At 43.7% G+C, this 25,001-nt stretch overlaps 4 protein-coding genes and 1 non-coding gene across 5 annotated transcripts; 3 read left to right on the forward strand and 2 right to left on the reverse strand.

Annotated features, from left to right (window-relative positions):
• Window positions 1–5,202: 5,202 nt before the first annotated feature.
• On the reverse strand, window positions 5,203–8,410 carry LOC131128752 (transcriptional regulator protein Pur-beta). Its single transcript, XM_058071910.2, has one exon. It carries the CDS (start codon window positions 8,071–8,073, stop codon window positions 7,138–7,140), a length of 936 nt encoding a protein of 311 aa, XP_057927893.1. The 5' UTR covers window positions 8,074–8,410; the 3' UTR covers window positions 5,203–7,137.
• A 226-nt stretch (window positions 8,411–8,636) lies between these two features.
• On the forward strand, window positions 8,637–11,280 carry LOC131128755 (histone H2A.V). The gene is made up of 4 exons (XM_058071914.2): window positions 8,637–8,791; window positions 9,818–10,009; window positions 10,090–10,219; window positions 10,709–11,280. The coding sequence occupies exons 1-4, from the start codon at window positions 8,789–8,791 to the stop codon at window positions 10,768–10,770; spliced, it is 387 nt and encodes a 128-aa protein (XP_057927897.1). The 5' UTR covers window positions 8,637–8,788; the 3' UTR covers window positions 10,771–11,280.
• Window positions 11,281–12,051: 771 nt separating this feature from the next.
• rnmt (RNA (guanine-7-) methyltransferase) lies at window positions 12,052–13,876 on the forward strand. The gene has a single exon (XM_058071904.2). The coding sequence runs from the start codon at window positions 12,131–12,133 to the stop codon at window positions 13,241–13,243; it is 1,113 nt and encodes a 370-aa protein (XP_057927887.2). The 5' UTR covers window positions 12,052–12,130; the 3' UTR covers window positions 13,244–13,876.
• Window positions 13,877–14,393: 517 nt separating this feature from the next.
• On the forward strand, window positions 14,394–14,467 carry trnai-aau (transfer RNA isoleucine (anticodon AAU)). The gene has a single exon. It is a non-coding gene; the product is annotated as a tRNA-Ile (tRNA).
• Window positions 14,468–14,960: 493 nt separating this feature from the next.
• hs3st1l2 (heparan sulfate (glucosamine) 3-O-sulfotransferase 1-like 2) lies at window positions 14,961–20,981 on the reverse strand. The gene is made up of 3 exons (XM_058071907.2): window positions 20,867–20,981; window positions 16,207–16,504; window positions 14,961–15,866 (listed from the first exon to the last, which is right to left on the reverse strand). The coding sequence occupies exons 2-3, from the start codon at window positions 16,423–16,425 to the stop codon at window positions 15,201–15,203; spliced, it is 885 nt and encodes a 294-aa protein (XP_057927890.2). The 5' UTR covers window positions 16,426–16,504; window positions 20,867–20,981; the 3' UTR covers window positions 14,961–15,200.
• Window positions 20,982–25,001: the final 4,020 nt, after the last annotated feature.

Consider the following 25,001-nt stretch of genomic DNA (forward strand, 5'->3'; position numbering starts at 1 on the left):
GTCTAGGCCCGGGTTAACAAGAGCTTCGTCTGCGCTGTGCACCTGAGGGTGCCGTGGAAACTGGGTGAACCTGAGGGTGCTGTGGAAACTGGTTAGTGTTGGTCAAAGAAGGAGAGGAGGGAGATGTGTCTGTGAGGAGCGCCAAGAACCTGCTTTTCTATTTTTTAGTCATTATTTTTCACACTTTTATTCCAAGTCATTTTCTGTTTATTTAGTTTATTTATTTATTTTGTTATTTTTCTTTTTTGTATTTTTTATACACATTTCTTTAAACTTTTTTGTGCTAAGCCATTTTATAATTATTATTTTAAAATGATTTTATTTCGGTCAGTCTTTACTTTCATTCATCTGTTATTTTTACACTTAAGACATTTTTTACATTTTTATTGAAATAATTTTTTTAAACTTATTTCAATTATTGTTATTTTTCCTTTTATTTTATTTGTAATTTACTAATTTGACACTTCAATTTTTTCTTCGTTATTTTTCACACTTTCATTCAAAGTCATTTTAGTTCATTTATTTTGTATTTTTTAATGTCAAGTCAAGTCAAGTTTATTTGTATAGCCCTTAATCACAAAAGAGCCTCAAATGGCTTAACAAGCAGGCAACAGTAGATACAGTAGATGATAGACAATAGACGACATCCCTGATCTGAACCCCCATCAGGACCAGGTGGGGGAATCCCCCTTCTAGGAGGACCAGGATGCTATGGATGTGGAGAGGTTAACATGTGACACTTAAATATAACGAAGAGTATAATAATAATAGTCCAGGTCCAAGATGTAATGGCATTAGGAGAGTTGGGCAGCCGCGGGTGTTGGGATGATCACCATCCCTCTGCTGCAGCGCCTCCACAAGGTAGGCCACGTCGGATGTTGTCCAGTTGAGTCAGGGCAACTTCCAAACAGCCTCTTCTGTATAGCGGGGGAGAGAGAGAGAGAGAGAGAGAGAGAGAGAGAGAGAGAGAGGCAGGGAATATTTTTAACTGAACACTAAAGTGTCGAAATGAGTCTTAAGTCTGTATGTATTTTTTAATTGTACTTTTTGACACTTATTTTCATTTTGAATTTTTATTTATTTTTATTATTATATTATAAAACTTTTATTGAAGGCATTCAAATTTGTATCTGTAGTATTTTTTTAATTATTTTCCATTGCCGGTCATGTTTTCGGGCATGAAGACACATAACTAACTGTCCAAAGTGCATTGTAGAGGAATGTGCTGCCCTCTAGCAGCTGCCTTTTGTATTGCATGGTGCCATCGGCATAGCTCTTGATAGCTGACATCTCTCTAGCTCTCTCTCTCTCTCTCTCTCTCTCTCTCTCTCTCCCAGGCCTCCTTGGGCCTCACTGAGGGGGTCACACGTATGTGGGGAGGGGGGTTGCCTTTCATCTGCCAGCAGAGCTCCATCCCAACTGAGCATTATTTTGCGACGTAGATGTAGCGATGAGTGTACCTAATATTGTGGCTGGTGAGTCGGTGCTTCTTGACAGACTGAGGACAGCTGGCTGACTTTCGGTAGCTCCAAAATAAAACGCACCCGTCAGGCCTTCCGCGTGTCGCCCTGTTGACCTCCACGTGTATTTTTAGCCTTTGGACGCCACAAACCTTAAAGAATACATCCGCTTCTTTTTTTTTCCAAGAAGAGGCACAAAGTTAGGAGAACAAAGTCATGAAAAGTTGTGTGTTGTCAAGAAAAGTCTTAAAGCTATAAAGTCACAGTACAGGTTTAAAAAAGGCAACGTGATGACAAAGTGCTGGTATGAGAGGTAAAAAGTCATATGTATTCAAGGCAAGTCGTAGATTTCGTTGTCGGAAAAAAAAAAAAGCTGTCATGTAAAACATTTGAACATTTTTAGTCCTAAAATAAGGTTGACTTTTTTGAGAAAAATGTTCTGCTCATTTATCCACTGTTGTTTTCAAATGATTGTAATGAATGAAAACACTATTAATAATAATAATAATACATTTTATTTCAAAGCGCCTTTCAGGACAGCCAAGGTCGCTGTACAGAAGATATAAAAACAGCAATATAAAATACAAGATAAAAGAGAACAAACAATAAATAAGAACATACAATAAATGGGGGGGGGGGGCATGTGATGCAGTTAAAGGGAATAAGCTAGTTTGAACAGATGAGTTTTGAGTTTGGATTTGAAGATGGGTTTGGGAGCAGAACGGCTGAAAGCTCTGCTCCCCATAGTGCTAAGACGTGTAGAGGGAACAGTGAGATGGAGGGAGGAGGAAGATCTGAGGGAGCGGGAGGGATTGACAATGTGGACGAGGTCAGAGAGGTAAGGGGGGGCAAGGTTATGGATGGACTTGAAGGTGAACAGAAGGATTTTGAAGGTGGTTCTATGAGTCACTGGGAGCCAGTGGAGTTGCTGCAGGATGGGGGTGATGTGGTGGGATGAGGGGGTCCTGGTGATGATCCGGGCAGCAGAGTTCTGAACCAGTTGTAGCTTATGGAGGGATTTTTGACAAGGCTATGGACGAGGATGGCGGTGGTGTGAGGGGTGAGGGAGGGGCATAGACGATTAATGGAGCGCAGATGGAAGTAGGCTGACCTGGTGATGTTATTGATGTGGCCAACCGTGAGTCCTTCTGTGTGTGCCATCATCTGGTACCGTGTCATTCATTCATTCATTCATTTTCTACTGCTTTTTCCTCATGAGGTTTGCGGGGGTGCTGGAGCCTATCCCAGCTGTCTTCGGGCGAGAGGCGGGGTACACCACGGAGCGGTCGCCAGCCAATCACAGGGCACATATAGACAAACAACCATTCAATTTGGAGAAAACCCGGAGAAAACCCACGCATGCACAGGGAGAACATGCAAACTCCACACAGAGATGGCCGAGGGTGGAATTGAACCCTGGTCTCCTAGCTGTGAGGTTTGCGCCCTAACCACTAGACCGCCATGCCGCCGGTACCGTGTCATACTTCTATAAAAAGGCTACTGTTGAACCTTTGCTTAAAAAAACTAGTCTGGATCCTTCAATCTTATCAAATTATCGGCCAATCTCTAAACTACCTTTTATCTCAAAGATTTTAGAAAGAAGGGTTCTTGCACAGATGCAACCTTTTTTAGATGAGAATGGGATTTTAGACATTTTCCAGTCAGGTTACAGGGCCTGAGTCTGCACTTTTAAACGTTTTTTAACGACCTATTTTTAATAACTGACTCTGGTGGTTCAGCCAATTTAGTGCCTTTAGACCTGACTGCTGCTTTTGACACAGTGGACCATACCATTCTTTTATCTCGCCTGGAGAACTGTGTGGGTGTCAGGGGGTCTGCCCTTGAGTGGTTTAGGTCGTACCTGTCAGGGAGATGCCTTGCCGTGGGACTTGGGGGATCTTACTCCTCCACTGCTACTGTGGAGTCCCGCAAGGATCAATTATTGGGCCCATTTTATTTGCCCTCTCCCTGGACCCACTTGGTACATTACTTAAAAAGCATGGCATCTCCTATCACCTGTATGTGGACGACTGCCAGCTGTACTTGCCACTTGCAAAAAATGACCATGCCCCCCTGAGACCCCTTCTCGAGTGCTTAAGGGATGTCAAGGCTTGGCTGGCCCACAACTTTTAAAGGCTTAATGAGGAGAAGACCGAAGCTATCCTCCTCAACTATAAAGGCCCCCCTATAAACTTGGGCCCCCTCCAAAACAACATTAGTCCCTCAGCCACCAGCCTTGACGTCATAATAGACAGTGATTTTAAACTCAATAAACAAATGAATGCAGTTATAAAATCCTGTTTTTATCATCTTTTATCTAAAATTACATCTTTTTTTATCTTTGCGACACTTTGAGCAAGTCATGCACGCTTTTATTTCATCACGTCTGGACTACTGTAATGCACTTTACTCTGGAATTAGCCAAAAGTCTCTCTCCCGTTTACAGTTAGTCCAGAACTCTGCGGCACGGCTTTTAACAGGAACCAAAAAGTGGGAGCACATCACCCCAATTTTGGCCTCCCTGTATTGGTTGCCTGTTCGCTTTAGGATTGATTTTAAGATTTTATTGTTTGTTTTTATGCATATAAAAACGTTGAATGGGCTGGCCCCCAAATACATCTCGGACCTCATCCAAGTTTACTCTCCAGCGCGGTCACTGAGGTCCGAGGGCCAGCTCCAACTTGTGGTTCCCAAGACGAGACTTAAGACCACGGGGGACCGAGCCTTTTCTGTGGTTGGCCCCAAGCTATGGAACTCTCTCCCCTCCCAAGTAAAAAAGGCCCCCAACATCAAAAGCTTTAAGTCTCGTCTTAAAACCCACTTTTATTTTCTGGCTTTTAACTCGGAGTGAGTCGTATGGTCCTGTGTCTTTTAGTTCTTTCTCTTTATTTTAATTGCTTTTAATTTTTATTGCTTTGGATCTGGGGCAGCACGGCGGTTGAATGGTTAGCGCGCAGACCTCACAGCTAGGAAACCAGGGTTCAATTCCATCCCCGGCCATCTCTGTGTGGAGTTTGCATGTTCTCCCCGTGCATGCGTGGGTTTTCTCCGGGTACTCCGGTTTCCTCCCACATTCCAAAAACATGCTAGGTTAATTGGCGACTCCAAATTGTCCATAGGTATGAATGTGAGTGTGAATGGTTGTTTGTCTATATGTGCCCTGTGATTGGCTGGCCACCAGTCCAGGGTGTACCCCGCCTCTCGCCCAAAGACAGCTGGGATAGACTCCAGCACCCCCGCGACCCTCATGAGGAAAAAGCGGTAGAAAATGAGAGTGAATGAATATCGATTTCACTCTTATTTCTTATTTGATCTTTTAGTTTTAGATTAAATTCAATTTGTGCCTTTATTTATTGTATTTTATTTTTACTTTTTATTTTACTAGTCTGTGCAGCACTTTGGAAAGTCTGTTTATAAAATGTGCTATATAAATAAAGTGGTTTGGAGTGGATTGGATATCTGCGGTGCGGGAGAACATTACGAGGTGTGTTCAAGGACCGTCAAACAGGGGGACAAATCACTGCTCGCATTAAACATGCAAAAATGTGGGATTTAGTATGAGTATATATTTATATTTTATAATATATTGCCAAAATTGACAGCCCTTTACATTACATGGATAAAAACGTATCTATCTGCGATTAATTCTAAATGGACTACAGACAAAACTGTGATTAATCACGGTGAAATATTTCAATTGCCAAGCCTTTAATTGTTGGACGTCTGCTTCGAATGAGGGAAAGACCACACGTCCTTTGAAATGATTACAATTTATTTTGGTTGAAAAGAACTTCACAGCAGAACACACTTGACTGAAACAGCTGCCATTTCACATAGAACATAGTACAGGAAGGAGGGTGGTGTTCCATCTCATACATATGTATATATACACTTAGATATATATACATATAAATATGTAGAGAAATATTGCTCCCAGATGATTTTTTTTACATGGCATTTGTTTGCTGTGGGTCGAGTAAAATTCAACGAGAGGTTTCAAACACCAAAAAGGAAGCGGGACAATGACACGAATCCCCCAAAGAGCATTTTTTATTGTTTAAACTTTACCATCAAGCTTAGAAGACAACCTAAGAATTCTGTCACCGTATAGAATTCAAACACTCTGCAAAATAAGAATAAATACCATCATACAGCACTCAAAGCAAAAAAGGAGCACAAGGCATGCAAAAAAAATTGCCGGGTCAACAAAAAGGTTGGCCTTTTTGTTTTCCCGTGGAAGCCAGAAAAAGGAGAAGCGCTGATGCTGTCAGGTGACCAAAGTACTGCCGACTGTTTGACGCTTAAAAAAAATAACCCAACACAATTTGTACACACAAAGTGTTGGTTTAGATTTCCTTCCAGGCGGGGGTGTCCAAACATGACTGCTTGAATGTTTGACATGACAGCAAATGACTGCAATGTCAACTCGTATGTTTTATTAATATGGAGACGGCTGCATGTTGGACACCCCTGCTCTTAGGAAAAACGTTAGAAGGAAAACAAAAACAGGTAAGAAGCAGGAACCAAGTGTAGTGTTTTTTTATAAGCCACTTTTTTTTTTTAAATAAAAGTCTCATGTGAAACAATATATCTCTTTTGAAAAATAAGTCTATCTATAATTGGTTTTAAAATCTCTTCCAGTATACATCGAGTTATTTTGCACCCTATTTATGTGTTTTGTGTGTTTGTTTGCCCAAAGCACCTCATTTGTTTTCCAATCAGGCTTCAGGAGTTCCCGGGTTGGAAAGACCCGAATGACGCCGCCCCAAAGCCCTGACCCATGGGACCTTCTTCTCCAAAGTGTGGCTGGATCTTGCCAGTCCTGAGACAATAGCACCTCAAGGTGAGACACACACACACACACACACACACACACACACACACACACACACACCAAGGAGGAGGGAGGGAGGGAAGGGACAGGTGTGACGGGTCGTGTGCTTGCAACCGAACACCTGGTGTTGGAGGCCAAAGCAGGGGATGTCCTGCCGGAGCCTGACACCCTCCAGTTGGCCGGTCCTGGCCCGAAGAGGCGGGCGCTTCACCCCTGACGCCGTCCGACAGGAGAGCTCTTTTGATTGGCTCTCAACCAGGAAGTCTGCCGTACTGCTATCAAATGAACCAATCGACTTACAGGTGCATCTCAATGAGAATATCTTTGAAAAGTTACTTTATTTTAAAACGTTTAGCTTGTTTCAAGTCACATTTTCTTACTCTGTGACCCATTTAGCTTATTTGACGAAGTACAGATTACTCCTGGAAAAAATCATATCAGGCTCGTCAAAAATACGCATTTTTGCCCAAATGCTCCACAGGCCGCACTTTGGACACCCCAGCATTAATTGGTCTCAGTTGGAACTGAACTCCAGAAATCAAAGATATTCTGATTTATTGAGATGCACCTGTATTTGTATATATATATATATATATATATATATATATATATATATATATATATAATGGGCATCCACACTCATATCTATAACATCCATCTATGTATTTAGAACAACTCTTTATAAAGACACTTATTTCTCAGTCATACATACTTAATTTGACTCCGCATTTTGAACAAGTCATGCACTCCAGATCCTGTTGTATCTCCCCGGCTCTGCATCGTCTGGTCGTCTTGAGCAACAAATAAATCCAACGAAAAGAAAAAGAAAAAGTAAGTAAGCCGTCAGTCGTCGTCCACGTCGTCGCCCTCGGACTCCTCCGCGGCCCGGCGCTCGAACGCCTTGTCCCGGTGCCGCTCCTGGATCTCCTTCATCTCCTCGGCGTAGCGGCTGAACGCTCCCCCAAACTTGCTCCAAGCCTTGAAGGGAATCGTGATAGAGTTCCGGTAGCTGGGCTTCACCTCGCTCACCCGCAAGAAAACGCCGTACTTGTTGGAGCCCACGTCGAAGAAGAAGCGCTTCGAGTCCACCATGATGGAAGTGCCCTCCGGGAGCTCGCTGTAGCCCGTCGCCCCTCCGCCGCCGCCGGCCAGCTCGTCGTCGTCACCGCCGTAGTCGTCTATCAACTTAGCCAAGGCGTCGCGGAACTCTATCAAGCCCTGGGCCGGCAAGGCGATGGTCTGTCCCGCATGCATGCCAGTTCCGGGCATGCCACCCACGCCGACACCGAAGCCGGGGCCTCGGTTGACGGTCTGGCGGATTCGGAGAAAGCGACCTCGCTGGTTCTCCTTCAGGTCGAGGTAGTATTTTCGGTTCTCCCGCACCAGGAACTCGCTCTTCAAGGCGCGCCGAGGCCCGCTGTCATCGCCGCCCGATGACTGGGCGATCTGTTCCGGAGTGCTAGGCCCCAACTGGGCGTAGTGCTCGATGAAATCTCCGAGGTAGTCGCGGAACTCCGCCGCCACTGACATGGAAAGGGTCAGCCGACTTTTCGACCCTCCGGCGCCAACCTCGGCGATCTTGATGAACCGGCCTTTGGCGTTCTGCTTCACGTCAAGGTAGAAGCGTTTGTTCTGGATGTCTAGCCGTTTCGAGGCCAGCTCCTGGGTCTCGGGCTCCCGCTGGTAATGCTGGAAGCCGCCGCCACCGCCGCCGCCGCCGCCGCCACCCCCTCCGCTGCTGCTGCCACCGCGCTCACTTCCACTATCCCCATCCGCCATCTTCGCCACCAGCAGCCCCTTTCTCTGCGTAGCTTCCACTCGCACCCCCTTTGCTAGCCTAGCTCACGCAAGGAGGAAACCGGATGCCAAAGGTTTGGTGATGATTAGCTGCCTCGTATGCCACTCTCAAAATCCTGCATTTCTATTGGCTAAAACCCTGCCCATCAAGTGAAAGATTACAACTTCTTGATGACGTAATCGTAACGTATTTGTACTTGAAAACAGAAATGTGTATTGTAGCTGTTTGAGTGTTATTTTGAACCTTTTTGTTTTGAAGGTTTAGCGAAGTTTTCACAGCTAAACGTGGTCACTTGTGCGAGGAATTTAAGTGTCACACGTGAAGTCGACGTCATGTTCACAAAGGCGATGTCAGTATATTGCATTTGGTGCATTTTGGGGAAAGGGTGCTCCTGGAAGGACACTACACAAATCCCGCCTACTTGTTGGTTACGTGCGCAAAATGCAGGCGCGATTAACGCTTCTGTTGGTGGAGTGGAGTGGGTTGGGTTGGGGGGGCGTCATCGCTACAAGCCGTGCCCTGATTGGCCTAGAACAATGTTCAGTATTAGCAACGGATCATCAGATTGGATGCCTGTGCTATTACTGCGGCTGGCGTGAAAAATACTTTACGAGGGGATTTATTGTGTCTTTGCCCGTCGGAAACCGAAATTATTAGATATTCACGTCCAGCTTCAGTCAGATAAGGAGGCGGAAAATGGTATGCGAGCGTATCCTGCTATTGCAACAAACGTGTATGGTTATCTATATGTTCTATCGACCTTGCACGAGAAAGTGCTTTTTTGATTCACAGCCTGTCATTGCGCCAAAGTGTTAGCATTAGCGGTAGCATGAAAAGTATCTGTATTGTTCATAATAACATCGTTTTTGACAGTGGTATACATTAATGGTCACACATCATTGTTGGGAGTTTGTGTTTAATGTTAAAACACGACTTCGCTTGGTAGCAAAATTGTGTTTTGGTGTAGACGGTAAAAGGCGAGTTAACGAGCTACTTTTGCTAAACAGCGCTACAACCATGGTAGTGTTAAAACGGCGTCGGGAAAAAGACAGAGTTGCTGTTTATTGTCATATTTATTCACTTACTCCAACATGACGTTTGTTTACTGTCAGACTGCGGGCACTGGCAGCCTTTTGCTCATTTCTGCATTTAATGTATTTTTACTGTTTCTTGCAATGTAATTTGTTTATTTCTACATGCAACAGTTTGTGTTGATGGCGCGTTTGTTTTGGTTTTGATTGGCGGGAAGGTGGCAACCTGTCGTCTAATGTGTCAACTAGAGGAGGACGATACGGCAGCTTTTGGTATCGATCCGATACCAAGTTAAAGCAGAGCCAATGTTGCTCGATATCAATATTTGAATATGTTCATGATCATTGAATGATTTTGCATTAAATTTGTTGATTGGGGTTACAATCAGTCTAAAACAGGATTAAAGATAAAGACGTATGGGCTGGAATGCTTTTTTAAAAACACATTTTTGCAGTTAATTTGGAGGTGTCTTTTGTGTTTAAGTAAATGCAATGTGAAATGAAAGTCTACTTTGGAGGGTTTAACAACACAACACTTTGTGCAACGCCTAATGTAATTCAGTCAAAAGAACATGAACTAGGTTCATTTTTGCACAAATTCAGTCATTGAAGTCATTTAATTCAATGACATGTGAAACACTACAACTGTACAGTATGTGTGTGCTTTGTTATTGATATATTGTGTCATTTGAAGGCTGGGGGCAAGGCAGGAAAAGACAGCGGCAAAGCTAAGGCCAAGGCGGTGTCTCGCTCACAGAGGGCCGGCCTTCAGTTCCCAGTGGGCCGCATCCACCGGCACTTGAAGACCCGCACGACCAGCCACGGTCGCGTCGGAGCCACAGCAGCTGTGTACAGTGCCGCCATACTGGAGTACCTCACTGCTGAAGTGCGTGTGAGACTGTTGTGTGTTTGTACTTGGTGTGTGAGTGCGTTGTTTTACCTTGCGTCGTGTTCTTGTCGCTGCAGGTGCTAGAGTTGGCCGGCAACGCATCCAAAGACTTGAAGGTGAAGCGTATCACTCCTCGTCACTTGCAGCTGGCCATCCGCGGCGACGAAGAGTTGGACTCGCTTATCAAGGCCACGATTGCTGGCGGAGGTGAGCACATATTGTGGGTTTTTTTTATGCCTGCATTTTCAACAATTTTAAGAAGGAGGTGCTTGTCTCACCAGACATTTGCTGACACATAGTGACCAACGTAGAATACTACTATGTAAAAATATGCATATTTTTGCCTGATAATATGCCGTATTCAACCACGAAGTGGAATATTTATTTATTAATGTATGCTTGGGAAACCGTGATGGAGTGAAGCTGTGAAATGACGTAACTCGTCCTACACAGCAGATGGCATATATCGCATACAACAACCTAACCTTTTTGTTTGTTTACAAATGGGTCGGCATATATATGGGCGAGACGGTATGTCCACGGGGAAGGAGGTTTGTCCTTCATGACGTTATGATGGTTATGGTTCTAAGGACAGATATGACTCTTAGAACACCATTTAAAAACATATTTGCGTAATTGAGGACCTTTTACTATGCAATTTCACATGTGTTGATTCTTGGCTGTGTGTCCATTCAGGTGTCATCCCCCACATCCACAAGTCCCTGATTGGGAAGAAGGGCCAACAGAAGACTGTTTAGATGCTACCTTGACCTCCATCATCTGGGCTTGCGCTTTGATCAGACAAGAGGGTCACCTTTGTTTGTTTGTTTTTTTTTTTGTATAATTATTTTTATGATGACAAACCAAGATTGTTAGACTTTGTGTTGTTTCCCCACTTAAAAAAAACACTTAATGACTGTGTGTCTTGTTGGAATGCTTGACTTGTGTTGAGAGTGGCGACAGTGAATTTGTTTGATTGGCTTATGTTTTATACTCAAAAGAAAACTTGTTAAAAGCATTTTACATATATATATATATCTATGAAATTTGTTTTGTGGTTATTGATGCTATTTACGATAGTGCACAATATTTTTGAACAGCTAAATGTGCGACGGTGCTTTTCACCTCTTGTTGTGTTTTGAACTGCACAATGTTAGAAGTATTACCTTTTTTTGTAATGACATTGATCTGAAAAATTGTGAGATGCATCTGCACTTGTATGTGGAGCGCAGAAGTATTTAAAAACTTGAACATTTGGTGGCACGGAACCCTGCATGTTTGGCCTCAATGTGCTCGTGTCCGTGACATATCGCTACGTTTTCTGAAAATCTCAGCAGGGCTTAACACTCAAACGTTGTGTGTGTCTGTGAGTGATTAGATGAGATTCAACTAGTGTGTGTCTGTGAGTGTGTGGGAAACTTGAATCTAACTCCATGACATTCTACTAATGAACATCGGAACAATTTCTTCTTTTAAAAAAATCTGTGTTCACAACACTATTTTGTCTGAATAAAAACCCTTTTCATGCCATCACTGACTAACGTCGTCTTGGGACCCGGAAGTTTGGAAGACATCCAGAAGAATTGTTTGTTTTAAGAACGCTCAGTTGCCACTAGTGGGCGTTTTATATTCGATCTAATTTTAATATCCATAATTTGTTATTGTTATACCTTTCTCATTGGAGATTACAATGCTAAACCATGAAAGAATGCGTACAGGAAGTAGAATCCGTTCTGCCAACCAAGCCTCGAAAAAGTATGGAAGCCACTGAAGAAAACATATACACGAAAATACTTATTACAAATGTATAAAATAGTTCTAGAAAATAGATTTAGTGGGATAGCACCCATGTTTTCAAGGTTTTTTGAGGGTGGGGGGTCGCGTCTAACACCGAAAGGTGTTTTTTAACCGGAAACAAAATATAGTTAAAATGTATATGTCAGTATATATTACAAAACATATAACAAAAACACATCCCCAATTAATGTATTCGTGGGATAGTATCGATAATTTTGTCGTTACTGGGGAAGACGCTTCTAATACCGGAAGTAAATCTATTGACCCGGAAGCAATAGTAAGCGCATGCGCCTCGGGTAAAAGAAACAATAATCCTTGAACATGGACGCCACAAAGGAAAAAGAAGCCCTTTCGATGAAAACCCCCAACAGTAAGAGGACGAGGGGTGAAGACGACGAGTCCCCCGCAGCGAAAACCAAGCAGGCGGTCGACCACAACACAAACGTGGCCAACCACTACAACCAGCTGCAGGAAGTCGGCTTGGCCGCTCGCAGCAACAGTCGCATCTTCTTCATGAGGAACTTCAACAACTGGGTGAAGAGCGTCCTCATCGGGGAGACCCTGGACAAGGTGCGCGCGGGGGGGCATCGCCACGTGTCCGTGTTGGACCTGGGCTGCGGCAAAGGGGGGGACCTGCTCAAGTGGCGGAAGGGCGGCATCGGCCACCTGGTGTGCGCCGACATCGCCGGCGTGTCTGTGGAGCAGTGCCAGAGTCGCTACGAGGACATGAGGAGGAAGAGCCACGCCAGCGAGAAGATCTTCAGCGCTCAGTTCATCACCGCCGACTGCACCAAGGAGGTCCTGTCTGAGAAGTTTGACCGACCCAATCAGACGTTCGACATATGCAGCTGCCAATTTGTCTACCACTACTCCTTTGAGAGTGAGGCCAAGGCTGACATGATGTTGAGGAACGCCTGCGAGAGCCTCAAACCCGGAGGCTTCTTCATCGGGACCACCCCGGATGCCTACGAGCTGGTGAAGCGCCTGGAGGCGTCGGACTCGCTCTCCTTTGGCAACGACATCTTCAAGGTGTCCTTCCAATCCAGAGGCGACTACCCGCTCTTCGGCTGCCAGTACCACTTCAGCCTGGAGCAGGTGGTCAACGTCCCGGAGTTCCTCGTCTACTTCCCCCTGCTGGAGCGCATGGCCCTGCACTACGGCATGCGCTTGGTGTCCAAGCAGAGGTTCTCCCAATTCTTCGAGGAGAAGGTCAAGCACAGCCATCACCGCAGCCTCATGATGAAGATGTCCTCGCTGGAGACGTTCCCCTGCGAAGACGGAGGGAGGCCGGAGTCCGTCGGTGAAGACGAGTACTGCCACGCTCGGGAGCACTGCAACAGAATGGCTTCCGGAATGCGACTGGGAACGCTGAGCAGGTCCGAGTGGGAAGCGGCTAGCATCTACCTGCTGTTTATCTTCCAGAAGATGTCCTGATGCTGACAAACATGGATGCTTATGTACTACAACTCCCAGAACGCATTGCAGTGTTTGCTAAAGACACTTATGCAGCTGAGTTTATCCAGGCTTTATAATTCCCAAACTGTCTCTGCATCCGAGATTGGATGAAGACCACATCTTTCCCATCACAGCCCTGAGCTGCTGCTGACATCCAACATGCAACATCCACCTTGGAACCAACTTAGCTTATTTTCCTGATAAGCTAATTAAAGCAACTATTTTTATAATCTGGAATGCATCACAGCAGAGGACACTAAAGAACCAATGTTGTATTAGCAGTGAGCTACAAGCTCCTCAGCCAGCATTAAAGGCAGTAAATGGTTCCGGAGGCTGATTGCTCATCATACTTCAGTTGCAGCTACTGTTATCTTGTGGAGTTAAACATCATGCATAGAGAGGTTGCCTGCAGCCACAGCTGCCAATGTTTTTTTGTGAACCTAATTTAACAAGCGGTGGTTATTTTGCTTTTGTGTAGCGCGCACCAGGTGATTTCTGGGGCTGGTGGTTCATTGAAGCGTGAATTGGAGTATGTACAGTAATGTGGAAAGCCAAGTCATCCCTGTTGGCTGGTTGTGCTGATGCTATGGTAAATAAAGCACATAAATGAAATCATATGGGATTAAATATGACGTCTGATTTTTGTAGCCACGTGCTTTTCAGCTCCAGAGGTATAAAGCTAATGAGCCATACCATGAAGTTATGGAAAGAGTAGTTGAAGCTGGACTAAGGGCAGAAGTCAGCATCTGTGAGCAGCAGTATGGTTTCATGCCAATAACAGCAAAATACTACAGATGCAGTATTTGCTTTGAGAATGTTAATATTTAAAACTACATTTCATTAATAGTATTTGCTATTACAGGTAAGTGGTCCTTGACAGTCAAAGTAAAACGTCTGCAATCGATTAGTTGGCAGAGGATCTGTGCTGCGCTGCTTATTGGCTGGTTATGTCTGTGAAAATCCAGTAGGGGGCGGGCGTTCGACGGCAGCGGTGGTACATTTACATCACCCACAAAACCCTCAAATGGTAACTTTTCAGATACAGGGTACACATCACTTGTTCTTCTTCAAGATTGTCTTCGTCCCAGTACTATACCTGATCTTTGATTTAGCACTCTCTGTACGGCGTGGCCGGTTAGCTCAGATGGTTAGAGCGTGGTGCTAATAACGCCAAGGTCGCGGGTTCGATCCCCGTACGGGCCAGCTCAATTTTCGTCCATATTATTATCACACTGATAACCCTGCGTACTTTGTCCGATAGGAAACAATGGAGATGCAAATAATCATTCCCTGGGTTAAACTGTTTCCACCATGAAGCCCGTGTTACCTCTGCAATCAAGTAAGTAAGTTGTGTACTGGAAGTGTTTTGTCCATATGAAGCGGTATAGAAATGGGTGGATGGATGTAACATGTAAACTCAACTGGGAACACATGGTTTGGTTGGTTTTTGAGTGTATGTAGCTTTAAAGCTAATGAGATGCGTGTGCTTCATCCACCATCATGATATTATTGTGAGGACATCACTAAAAAGTCACTTTTGCATAACAGGATACCTAAAAGTCTCCCAACACATTTATTTGAGAAATGTACAAAACACACACAAAGCAAACATTAGTCTTGAAGGACACAGACTGGGTGCGTCTAAAAATAGATATTTACAGGACATCCATAAGTCACCCTACTGTAACAAAAGTAGGTTGCAATGCTGAAGGCTTCATGGTGCGTTCAAGGGTTCTCTCAGCGTCTGTTTCCCACAATGTCGTGTGTTTTACAGACGCTGTGGAAGAAGTGCTAGTTGTGTGTGGCTCGGCAGAGGCACCAGCACGGGTGGAAACGGTGTGTGTTGGCCGCGTCCTCACACACATCCAAAGCCATGTCGCTCCTGTCGGCCATTTTTACCTGAGCGCTTTCATCCATTGTGGATTTCCTGAACTTGTTAGCACCAGGAGAACGATCTCCCCACCATGTCGAAGAACATCTTGTTGGGCTTCCTGAAGTAGTGACAAAGCTTCAGAAATGTCTGGGCACTCAGGGGCGCGTGCGGCCGACCTTTGGACTCGTCCAGGCACTTGTCATGTCCCGCAGATACGAGGCAGTAGAAGCCCTTGGTGGTGTTGTAGTAGAAGTTGTCCGGGCTGATCCGTGGCGGCAGCTCCAGGAACGTCTCGGCTTTTCTGAGCTCTGGGAAGGGGTCTCGGATGAGCGCGTCACCGTCCACCACGTGGATCTGCTCCCTGGGGAAGACCTCCAACCAGCGGGCCAGGTGCTGGTGGTACAGGCTCCTTTGTAGCGCCTTATAGCCTGAGTCGATGTGGCCCTTGTGGAGCAGGAGTTCCTCCAAAGGCTGGTAGGCCTTGTGGCGCGTGAGGCGGTTGTGGAGGACTTGGGTGTAGTCGGAAATGAGCCTCTCGGCCGGGTCGCGGACGATGAGCAGCAAGCGGACGGCGGGGTTCATGGTCCGGACTCGTGCGGGGACTTGTGGAGCTGCAAAGTAGCCAGGCGTCTTCTCCACCGTCAGCTGGCCGGGCAGGGTGAAGGGCATCTTGGATTGATACCAAGCCAGGCCTCGGCGGTAGTGCTCCTCCACATTGAAGTAATGCACCTGCAGGAGAGACGCATGCTGTGAAGGCTCCAATGCACGACTGTTAAATCAACCCTGTTAGCGGCAGGTCAAAAGACATTGGCTTTAACAGCTGCGGCTGTAGGAAACCTCCTGGAGAAAAACACGGGTTAACAAAAAATTGCATCCACACTCTCCCAGATTATGAAATAGTCGCATCCAGACGGGGAGCGGAAAGACGTGCACGTGCATGAGTCCATCATCTTCATTGTCGTCATCTTGTGACTGTGACGATTTGCTGATGTCATCGTTTTTAAAAAGCAGCGTGTGGATGAAAGGCTGAAACGCTCATCTGTGGTAATCATGCAAATATTCCCGATACCTCCGTCTTTGCCACTCCCACATCCGGGTGCAGGTTGAGCATCTCCAGCAGGGCTCTGGTGCCGCCTTTCCGCACACCGATGATAATGGCGCCCGGCAGCCGCTGTCTCGTGGCGCTGTAGGAGGATGAGGAGCAGACGGGGGGGCAAACGGACAGCTGAGCCTGCAGTAGCAGGAGCGCCAGCAGAGCCAGGAGCAGCGTCCACAGCGTCCACAGCATGGCCGCTCCAGGTGGAGGCTTTGTCCCAACACTCGTGGACCTTCCAGATGTCGGCAGGGAGAATCTCCACCGAGGTGACCTGCGGCAAAGGAAGACAAAGATCAAAGATCTTCTTTGCTTGCTCAAAGGCTGCAACTTACAGGTTTCACCGGCCTTTATCTTGGGGCAAATCATCATCATCATCATCATCATCATCATCATCATCATCATCATCATCCAGCAGTTCTGGATGTTATATTCCGTCAGTTAGTTAGTCAGCACCCCTGACGGAATATGAAATTCCTACAAGCGTAACAATTAGACAATTAAAACCACCCAACACGCGACAAGCAGCTTCCATTTACGAATATATTGATCACTATATTGTCATGTCAATGAAGGAAGAATATCCCAAGTCTCGGCCGATGTTCGGTGACCCGAATTTGTTGCTCATTATTTTCTCAGTTTTTAGTTTTGTTAAAGTTGTTTTTTTTTGTTATATCGTTTTTAAATTTTTAATCTTATGTGTCGGCTATAACTCCACTTTATTAATCACTATTTTGAAAATATATTTATATTATTTTATACATGAAATTCCAAGTCACTAATAAAAAAAGCTGTAATTTTTTGTTGATTATCATTTTTTAATTGGTAATTAATTTTTTTTTTATTGTATATTTTATATATTTTTTTATAATTTTACATTTTTACACTTCAGCTTTAATTTTTTATTTAACGTTTTTAGGATTTGAAACATTTTGAATCTTTTATATTGACTGCTTTGTAGAACTACACTTTGTTCATCGTTATTTTTTTAATGTTTTTAATATTTTGGATGAAATATTATTTTATTGACTGTTAAATTTAAAAAAAAACATTAATTAATTAAGAAAAAAAATGACAAAAAGTTTAACTTTTCTAACTCTAACTAACTTTTTTGCTTTCATTTAGATTTTTTATTTTAATTTTTTTACTTTTAAAATTTTATGCTGTCATTTTTTTCAATCATGCTGTCAACACAAGTAGATTGCGATAATAGAAAAAATATTATTCAATATTTAAAAAATAATTTTAACTGCTTGATTGCAATACCTAAAAAAATGTTTTTGGTGTTTTTCAGATTTTATTACTTGATCACCATTACCTTCAAATTAGCATCAAAACACCTCTGCTGTTAGCTGTCACTGGTGTGTGTGCGTGAGTGACAGGAAGAAAAGCTTTGAGTTTTTTACCCCAAAAGGTACTCCACTTGAACCTTTGGGACAGGGTTATCATGCTATGACGGGCTATGACAAGGAGGGCGGAAAAATGAAGCCACATCGGCAGGCTGATGGCGAGGCTAATGTTAACGCATCCTTGGCACTTCCTGTTCCTGTTGCTACTGCCGTCATTGCGCTGAAGCAGCCCAGTTGTTATTAATTAGTGCCACTGTTGCTTTGTGGCTCCGCGGAGCGGGAGTCTCATCTGGTTGCGGTGCTGGAGAGATAATTGCATCTTCAGGGAGCACGCCCTGCCTCTCCACTGCACCCCATCTCACTGGGCGTGGTGATGTTGTCGTCTTTGATGATGTAATATCTGCCACCGGTTGTGGACGGTTCATGTGCTTGTCGCTCATGTTAATGTAGCACTTCAGTACTTGAGGGTGCTTGGACAAATCACCACGGAATTTGGTACACCCGATTAGGCAACTCACAAGGACACAGGTGTCAAATTTGAGCGAGATCGGTTGAAAAAGATGGCTGCCATCAAAACATGTTTGCTATCTAAGTCATTGTCCACAAGTTATGAACCGTTTGTTTCCATATTCCATGGATGAACATGAACTTGCTTGATGGCTGCCATCTTGTTTCACCAATTGTTCCCAAATTCGACACATACGTGCTTGTCAGTCCCCTAAAGTTGTGTACCTAAAGCCCGAAAGTTGACATTTAATGTTCAATAACGTCTTGGCAACATCATAGCACTTTTTTATGTGCGTCGGTTCAGGAGTAGAAGCGAGCTAACACGGTGCCCCAGTACCCCCACTTTCCAGAAAACCCCTCTCATTGCTGAACCCGACCCCTCCCCTCCTCGCCCTAGCAACCAGTGCATGCATGCTGCAAATATCTGGGTCAACCGCATCAAAAGCCAAACTACGCCAACTCCCTCCACTCCCGGGTGTGAATGAAGCACAAAAAATGGAGCGTTGCACACACACACACACACACACACACACACACACACACACATGCACACGTGTGTGCTTTCTCACAGTAAGCACGACACCTTTGTCGTTAAACACGACAAAGTCCTAAGGTCACCAGCTTCGGGGCGCCAGACGACATCGATGGTTTTTTTTATTCGCTGTCGCGTGCTGGACTTGTGTCACGCTTGTGTGCAAATTGTGTGTGTGGGGGGGGGGTCTGCGCCTGGAACCAGGGCCATCTGACAGATGGGGGCGGGTGTGTTGTGTCTGGTCAATATCGTCACGGACCAGCGCACCCACATATTATCGGGGTCGGGGGCTGTTTTTCTGGGTTAAAGCCGCTAAACAGCATCACTGATGGTTACCTTCACCACCCCACTCCCCCACAACCCCCCAGGTGTGTTTGCCCGAGCTTTCCACGGCGACCAGTCCCTCTCCTGGGCAGCACACCCAAGGGAGGAAAGATGTTTGTCAATAAAAACAGGAAGTGGAAGCGGGAAGGAGAGGCTGCCCGGCTCACAGATGATGCCACAGTTGGTACGGCCTGGCAGCCAAAACGGCCGGATCAAACCAAGGTAGCTCTTTGGGGGGGACAGCGGGAAGCTTATAACACACACACACACACTCATGCAGGAGCACAAGAGGGACAGCAATGTTAAAAAAAAGAACAAATAAAAATGACAAAAGTGTAAAAGTTCATAAAAAATGAAACCAATAAAAAAAGTATAAAAATAAGAAAGCAATAAAAACTGAGTAATAAAAGTTTAATAAATAAATACATTAAAATGGCGTTAATACAAATGTAAAAAAATAAAATAATGTGGAAAAAGAAAAAAAAGTGTAACAAAAAAATAACAAAACCAAATAAAAATGACTTAAAGACAAGTGTCAAAATAATTTAAAAAAATGAAGAAAAATAAAGAAAAATGTTTAAGAAAATGACTTTAAGAAAACTGAAAAAAATAAAAAATGAATACAAATGAAACTACTCAAATAACAATGTAAAATAAATTATACAAAATGAATAAAATTAAATTACTTAAATAAAAATTTAATAAATAAATTTATTAAAATTACTTTAAGAAAAATGTGAAAGAAAATTATGTGAACAAGTAGAAAAGTGTAAAATGTGTTAAATAAAAATACAAAAAATACAAATGCAAATAACTTATATTAAAGTGTAAAAAATAACAAAGAAATATTGACAAAATAAATTCAATAAAAGTGTAATACAAATAATAAATAAATAAATTACAGTAAAAAATGACTGAGTAAAAAAGTGTAATAAATACATACTAAAATAACTAGCTGCATGGCGGATGAGTGGTTAGCGCGCAGGCCACACAGGTCCGCTGCATCTGCCGTGTTCTTGAACTGAACACGCGAATCCCAAACCCCTAGTGGGGCGAGTGATTTATTGATGAAGCGGCACCTATGAGAGCGGAGGAAAGCCGCTAAATCGATATCATGTACAGACGTAAAAGCTGTAAGTTTGAGAATCCTTCAGGGGAGCGGCCATTTTACACCATTTTCACCCATCTTTGGAGGCGCGTGGAGTACCGTGTTCTATGGCTCTGTAAACACGAGTTCTCATCTAAGACACTTTTGCCACCTTGTGGCCGCCTATGTGGCTTCAGTTTGTTCAGAAGTCACATCCATTAGCGTGCAGTTGCATCATCACCTCTGGTCGCCAAAAACACACAGAAGACGTGTGTTGGAATCATGTCGACAGCCCACAAGTCCATCTTTGGTATTGATTGAGTTGAAATGTGAAGATTTGCAATGTGTATGTTGAAAGTGGACATATCATACAAATCACATATTGAATTGGTAACTGCTATGGCATGGAGAAGGGGTAGGATTTAATAAGTTTTGCTTCTTCCTGCTCCTTTTCAGACATGTGTAGTAATGAGGGTTTTGTGTGTGTGCATGTATGTGTATGTGTGTATGTATGAATATATATATATATATGTAGATATGTGTATATGTATATGTATATGTATATGTATATGTATATGTATATGTATATGTATATGTATATGTATATGTATATGTATATGTATATGTATATGTATATGTATATGTATATGTATATGTATATGTATATGTATATGTATATGTATATGTATATGTATATATATGATAGATATTGTAAGTGTATTGTATTGTAAGTGTATATGTGAGAAAGAATAATGTAACATAGTATGCATGTCTGAAATAAATTAAAGCAACAGTACACATCACAGACGTCCTACTCCATATCAGAAGAGGTCTTACCTGACTCTTCTCTTCGGAACTCCTCTTTTCCTCGCCGCTCGTCACCGAAGGAAGTGTGTGTGTGTGTGCACATGGAGAGCGACACTTCTGTGCTGCCGACTTGCTGAGCATGGGTTGATGACTGACTAGGCGGGAGGGAAACTAGGTGGGAGGGAATAGAGGGAATATGTCTGTGAAGTAATCACACACACACACGCTTCAGGGAACCCCCCCCCCCCCCCCAAACACACACACACACACTTTACCCTCCATTCTACTTCTTGCCTTGTCACATTCTTTACCTACCCTGCCTCTCCTTAGGATGATTTACATTTTTTAAACATTTATTGCCCCCCATCATAAATAAATTAGAGAGTGGCGGAACAAAGCAACACACAAAGGCAAAAACAACCTCATGCCTTTCTTTTTTATTGTCCTCGTATCGCAGGGTAACAAGCTTTTTTTTAACAGTCCAGAACGTAGCGAAGTGGCCAAGCCAAAGAAAAAGCTCTGCTTGTTCCAGAGATGCCAGAGATGACGGCTGACCACAGCTAACCGTATTCTGCTTGAAGGGAAGAGAACCTCTGGACACGTTGGCCTGGTTGACCTCCGACCTCCACCAGACCTTAAACAAGGATGGGGGGGGGGCATCTTTATTTGAGACGTGTCAGTTTGGGGTTAAATGTCAGTATAATAAGTTGAATTGTCATTTAGAAAGGTCATTTTGAAAGTGTCATTTAGAAGGTGATGTTGTCTGTAAAGCTGCATTGAATATCAACATTGGTGGCCCTCCCCAGGTGCCCCCCGCTCCCCCATCCATCTATCCATGCATCCATCCACCCACCCATCCATCCATCCATCCATCCATCCATCAACAGCTTTCCACCAGCTGAAACACGTTGCATGTCAGACGCCCTTTTCTGTTGAGGTTTTTTTTCCAAAACAAAAAGCGAACCCCCTGTTGAGTTTCTCTGCTGGAGGTTTGGGGGGGGGGGGGTATTCACCGATCAGTTCCACCATCCCTCCACCCTCCCCACCTTCTTCCTCTCTCCACTTTCTTCCTTCCCACCGCTCTGATTACTTCTCCTCTTGGAGAAAATATTTTTGTCTGCAGCCCAGGGGGGCGGGGGAGGTTGTTGTTGGCTAAGAATAAATAAGCATGGGTAATCTGCTCCAAACTTCTTCTTCTTCTGGTGCCCCCGGGGGGTGGGGATCGGGGGGGGGTGCTCACGCAGGCTCATTACACGCTTGTCAAAGAAGCTTTCTCGCAGGCTTTGCGGACGCCGGCTGCGTCTGCTCTCACTTTTCATCGCGTTGATGCCGTATTCTGTTTGTGGACGGCGAGTCGCCCTGAAAGGCTGCAGGCCGCCATTTGCCTCCACTCGGACCGACCTTTTTCTCACGATATTCCGTCATTACATTCAAACACTACCGTACATTTTTTCCTCAATATTGTCATATTGTCTAAAAATACGTGAGTCTTCTTCTCAAGCGTATTTGACTTTTCTCCCAATATTTGGTCATTTAAATGTATGGCTTTTATTTCATTTTTGGAGAAAAGATGACAAAATTATGACTCTCTTTTGTCTAAAATATACTCTAGTTCTTCTGAAGCATATTTTACTTTTATTCTGGATAAAATAATAATATACCTTTTGTTTTCTAAACTTTATACATTCAATTTATCATTTCATTTAATTGCTTTAATTTAATTGATTTCATAATTTTTTTGAGAAATTATTTTTTTTACAAGATTTAAGTACATTTTTCCCCCAAATACACTACTACTTTTTGGAAAAAATGATCACCTTTTTTCCTCAAAATATAATATTATTTTAATATAAATCATTAATAATAATAAATAATAATAATTAATAAATAATTGATCTTATTTTTAGAATAGCATTTTCCCCTGAAATATCTAATAATAATTTCTAAAAAAAGAAATAGTGCCTTTTTTCCCTAAAAAATTTAGTCTTGTGTTTACAAATCAAATTCAAATGAAATTAAAACTATAATTACCAATTGTTATTATTATTAAAAAAATGTTTTTTTATTAAATGTGAAGATTATTATTCACAGCGCCTCCCTTTGTTTGGCATGTGCATGACCATGGAGCCCATGGAGGCTATTAATGATGTTAGCTGGAGATGAAAACAGGACAATAAATAACCATGTAAGAGTAAACACCCAAGGTAGAAATGACAGCATTAGCATGTGGGCGAGCCGTTAGCGGGACATCTGCGGGACATTCCCGTGTCCGTCCGGACTTTCATTGGTTGGTGCAAGCGTGTGTGAGCACCAGGTCAAGTGTGAACATCGGGTATTAATAATTCAGCGTGGAACGAGGCTGTGAGCTCGACGAGCTGCGTGACCTAATGCTGACTGACTGCGGGGCGGCAAAGCCGTCTCGAGGGGCGGAGGTGTACAAACGGTACGTTCAAAGTCATCCAGCAGAAATGGGTTACTTACAGTGAAGAAAATAAGTATTTGAACACCCTGCTATTTTGCTATTTCTCCCACTTAGAAATCATGGAGGGGTCTGAAATTTTCATCGTAGGTGCATGTCCACTGTGAGAGAGATAAACTAAAAAGAAAAATCCAGAAATCACAATGCATGATTTTTTAACAATTTATTTGTGTGATACAGCTGCAAATAAGTATTTGAACACCTGTGTATCATCTAGAATTCTGACCCTGAAAGACCTGTTAGTCTGCCCATTAGAAGTCCACCTGCACTCCATGTATCATCCTGAATCAGATGCACCTGTTTGAGGTCGTTAGCTGCATAAAGACACCTGTCCACCCCATACAATCAGTAAGACTTTAACTTGTAACATGGCGAAGACCAAAGAGCTGTCCAAAGACACCAGAGACAAAATTGTACACCTCCACAAGGCTGGAAAGGGCTACGGAGCAATTACCAAGCAGCTTGGTGAAAAAAGGTCCACTGTTGGAGCTATCATTAGAAAATGGAAGAAGCTAAACATGACGGTCAATCTCAATCGGAGTGGAGCCCCATGCAAGATATCACCTCGTGGGGTCTCAATGATTCTAAGAAAGGTGAGGAATCAGCCCAGAACTACACGACAGGACTTGGTCAATGACCTGAAAAGAGCTGGGACCACCGTTTCCAAGGTTACTGTAGGTAATACACTAAGACGTCATGATGTGAAATCATGCATGGCACGAAAGGTTCCCCTGCTTAAACCAGCACATGTCAAGGCCCGTCTTAAGTTTGCATATGACCATTTGGATGATACAGAGGAGTCATGGGAGAAAGTTTTATGGTCAGATGAGACCAAAATAGAACTTTTTGGTCATAATTCCAATAAGCGTGTTTGGAGGAAGAAGAATGAAGAGTACAATCCGAAGAACACCATCCCTACTGTGAAGCATGGGGGTGGTAGCATCATGCTTTGGGGGTGTTTTTCTGCACATGGGACAGGACGAGTGCACTGCATTAAAGAGAGGATGACTGGGGCCGTGTATTGTGAGATTTTGGGGAACAACCTCCTTCCCTCTGTCAGAGCATTGAAGATGGGTCGTGGCTGGGTCTTCCAACACGACAACGACCCGAAGCACACAGCCAGGAAAACCAAGGAGTGGCTCCGTAAGAAGCATATCAAGGTTCTAGCATGGCCCAGCCAGTCTCCAGACCTGAACCCAATCGAAAATCTTTGGAGGGAGCTCAAACTCCGTGTTTCTCAGCGACAGCCCAGAAACCTGACTGATCTAGAGAAGATCTGTGTGGAGGAGTGGGCCAAGATCCCTCCTGCAGTGTGTGCAAACCTGGTGAAAAACTACAGGAAACGTTTGACCTCTGTAATAGCAAACAAAGGCTACTGTACCAAATATTAACATTCATTTTCTCAGGTGTTCAAATACTTATTAGCAGCTGTATCACACAAATAAATTGTTAAAAAATCATGCATTGTGATTTCTGGATTTTTCTTTTTAGTTTATCTCTCTCACAGTGGACATGCACCTACGATGAAAATTTCAGACCCCTCCATGATTTCTAAGTGGGAGAAATAGCAAAATAGCAGGGTGTTCAAATACTTATTTTCTTCACTGTAGCAGCTCTAAACGCTCCAGAGTCGCTTTTGTGGGGAACCCTGGTGTGAAATTTGAGCATCAGATGGCTTCTCAAGCG

The sequence above is a fragment of the Doryrhamphus excisus genome, linkage group LG3 (assembly GCF_037039965.1).
Source record: "Doryrhamphus excisus strain RoL-2023G ecotype Guam linkage group LG3, RoL_Dexc_Guam_v1.1, whole genome shotgun sequence".
Taxonomy (NCBI): domain Eukaryota; kingdom Metazoa; phylum Chordata; class Actinopteri; order Syngnathiformes; family Syngnathidae; genus Doryrhamphus; species Doryrhamphus excisus.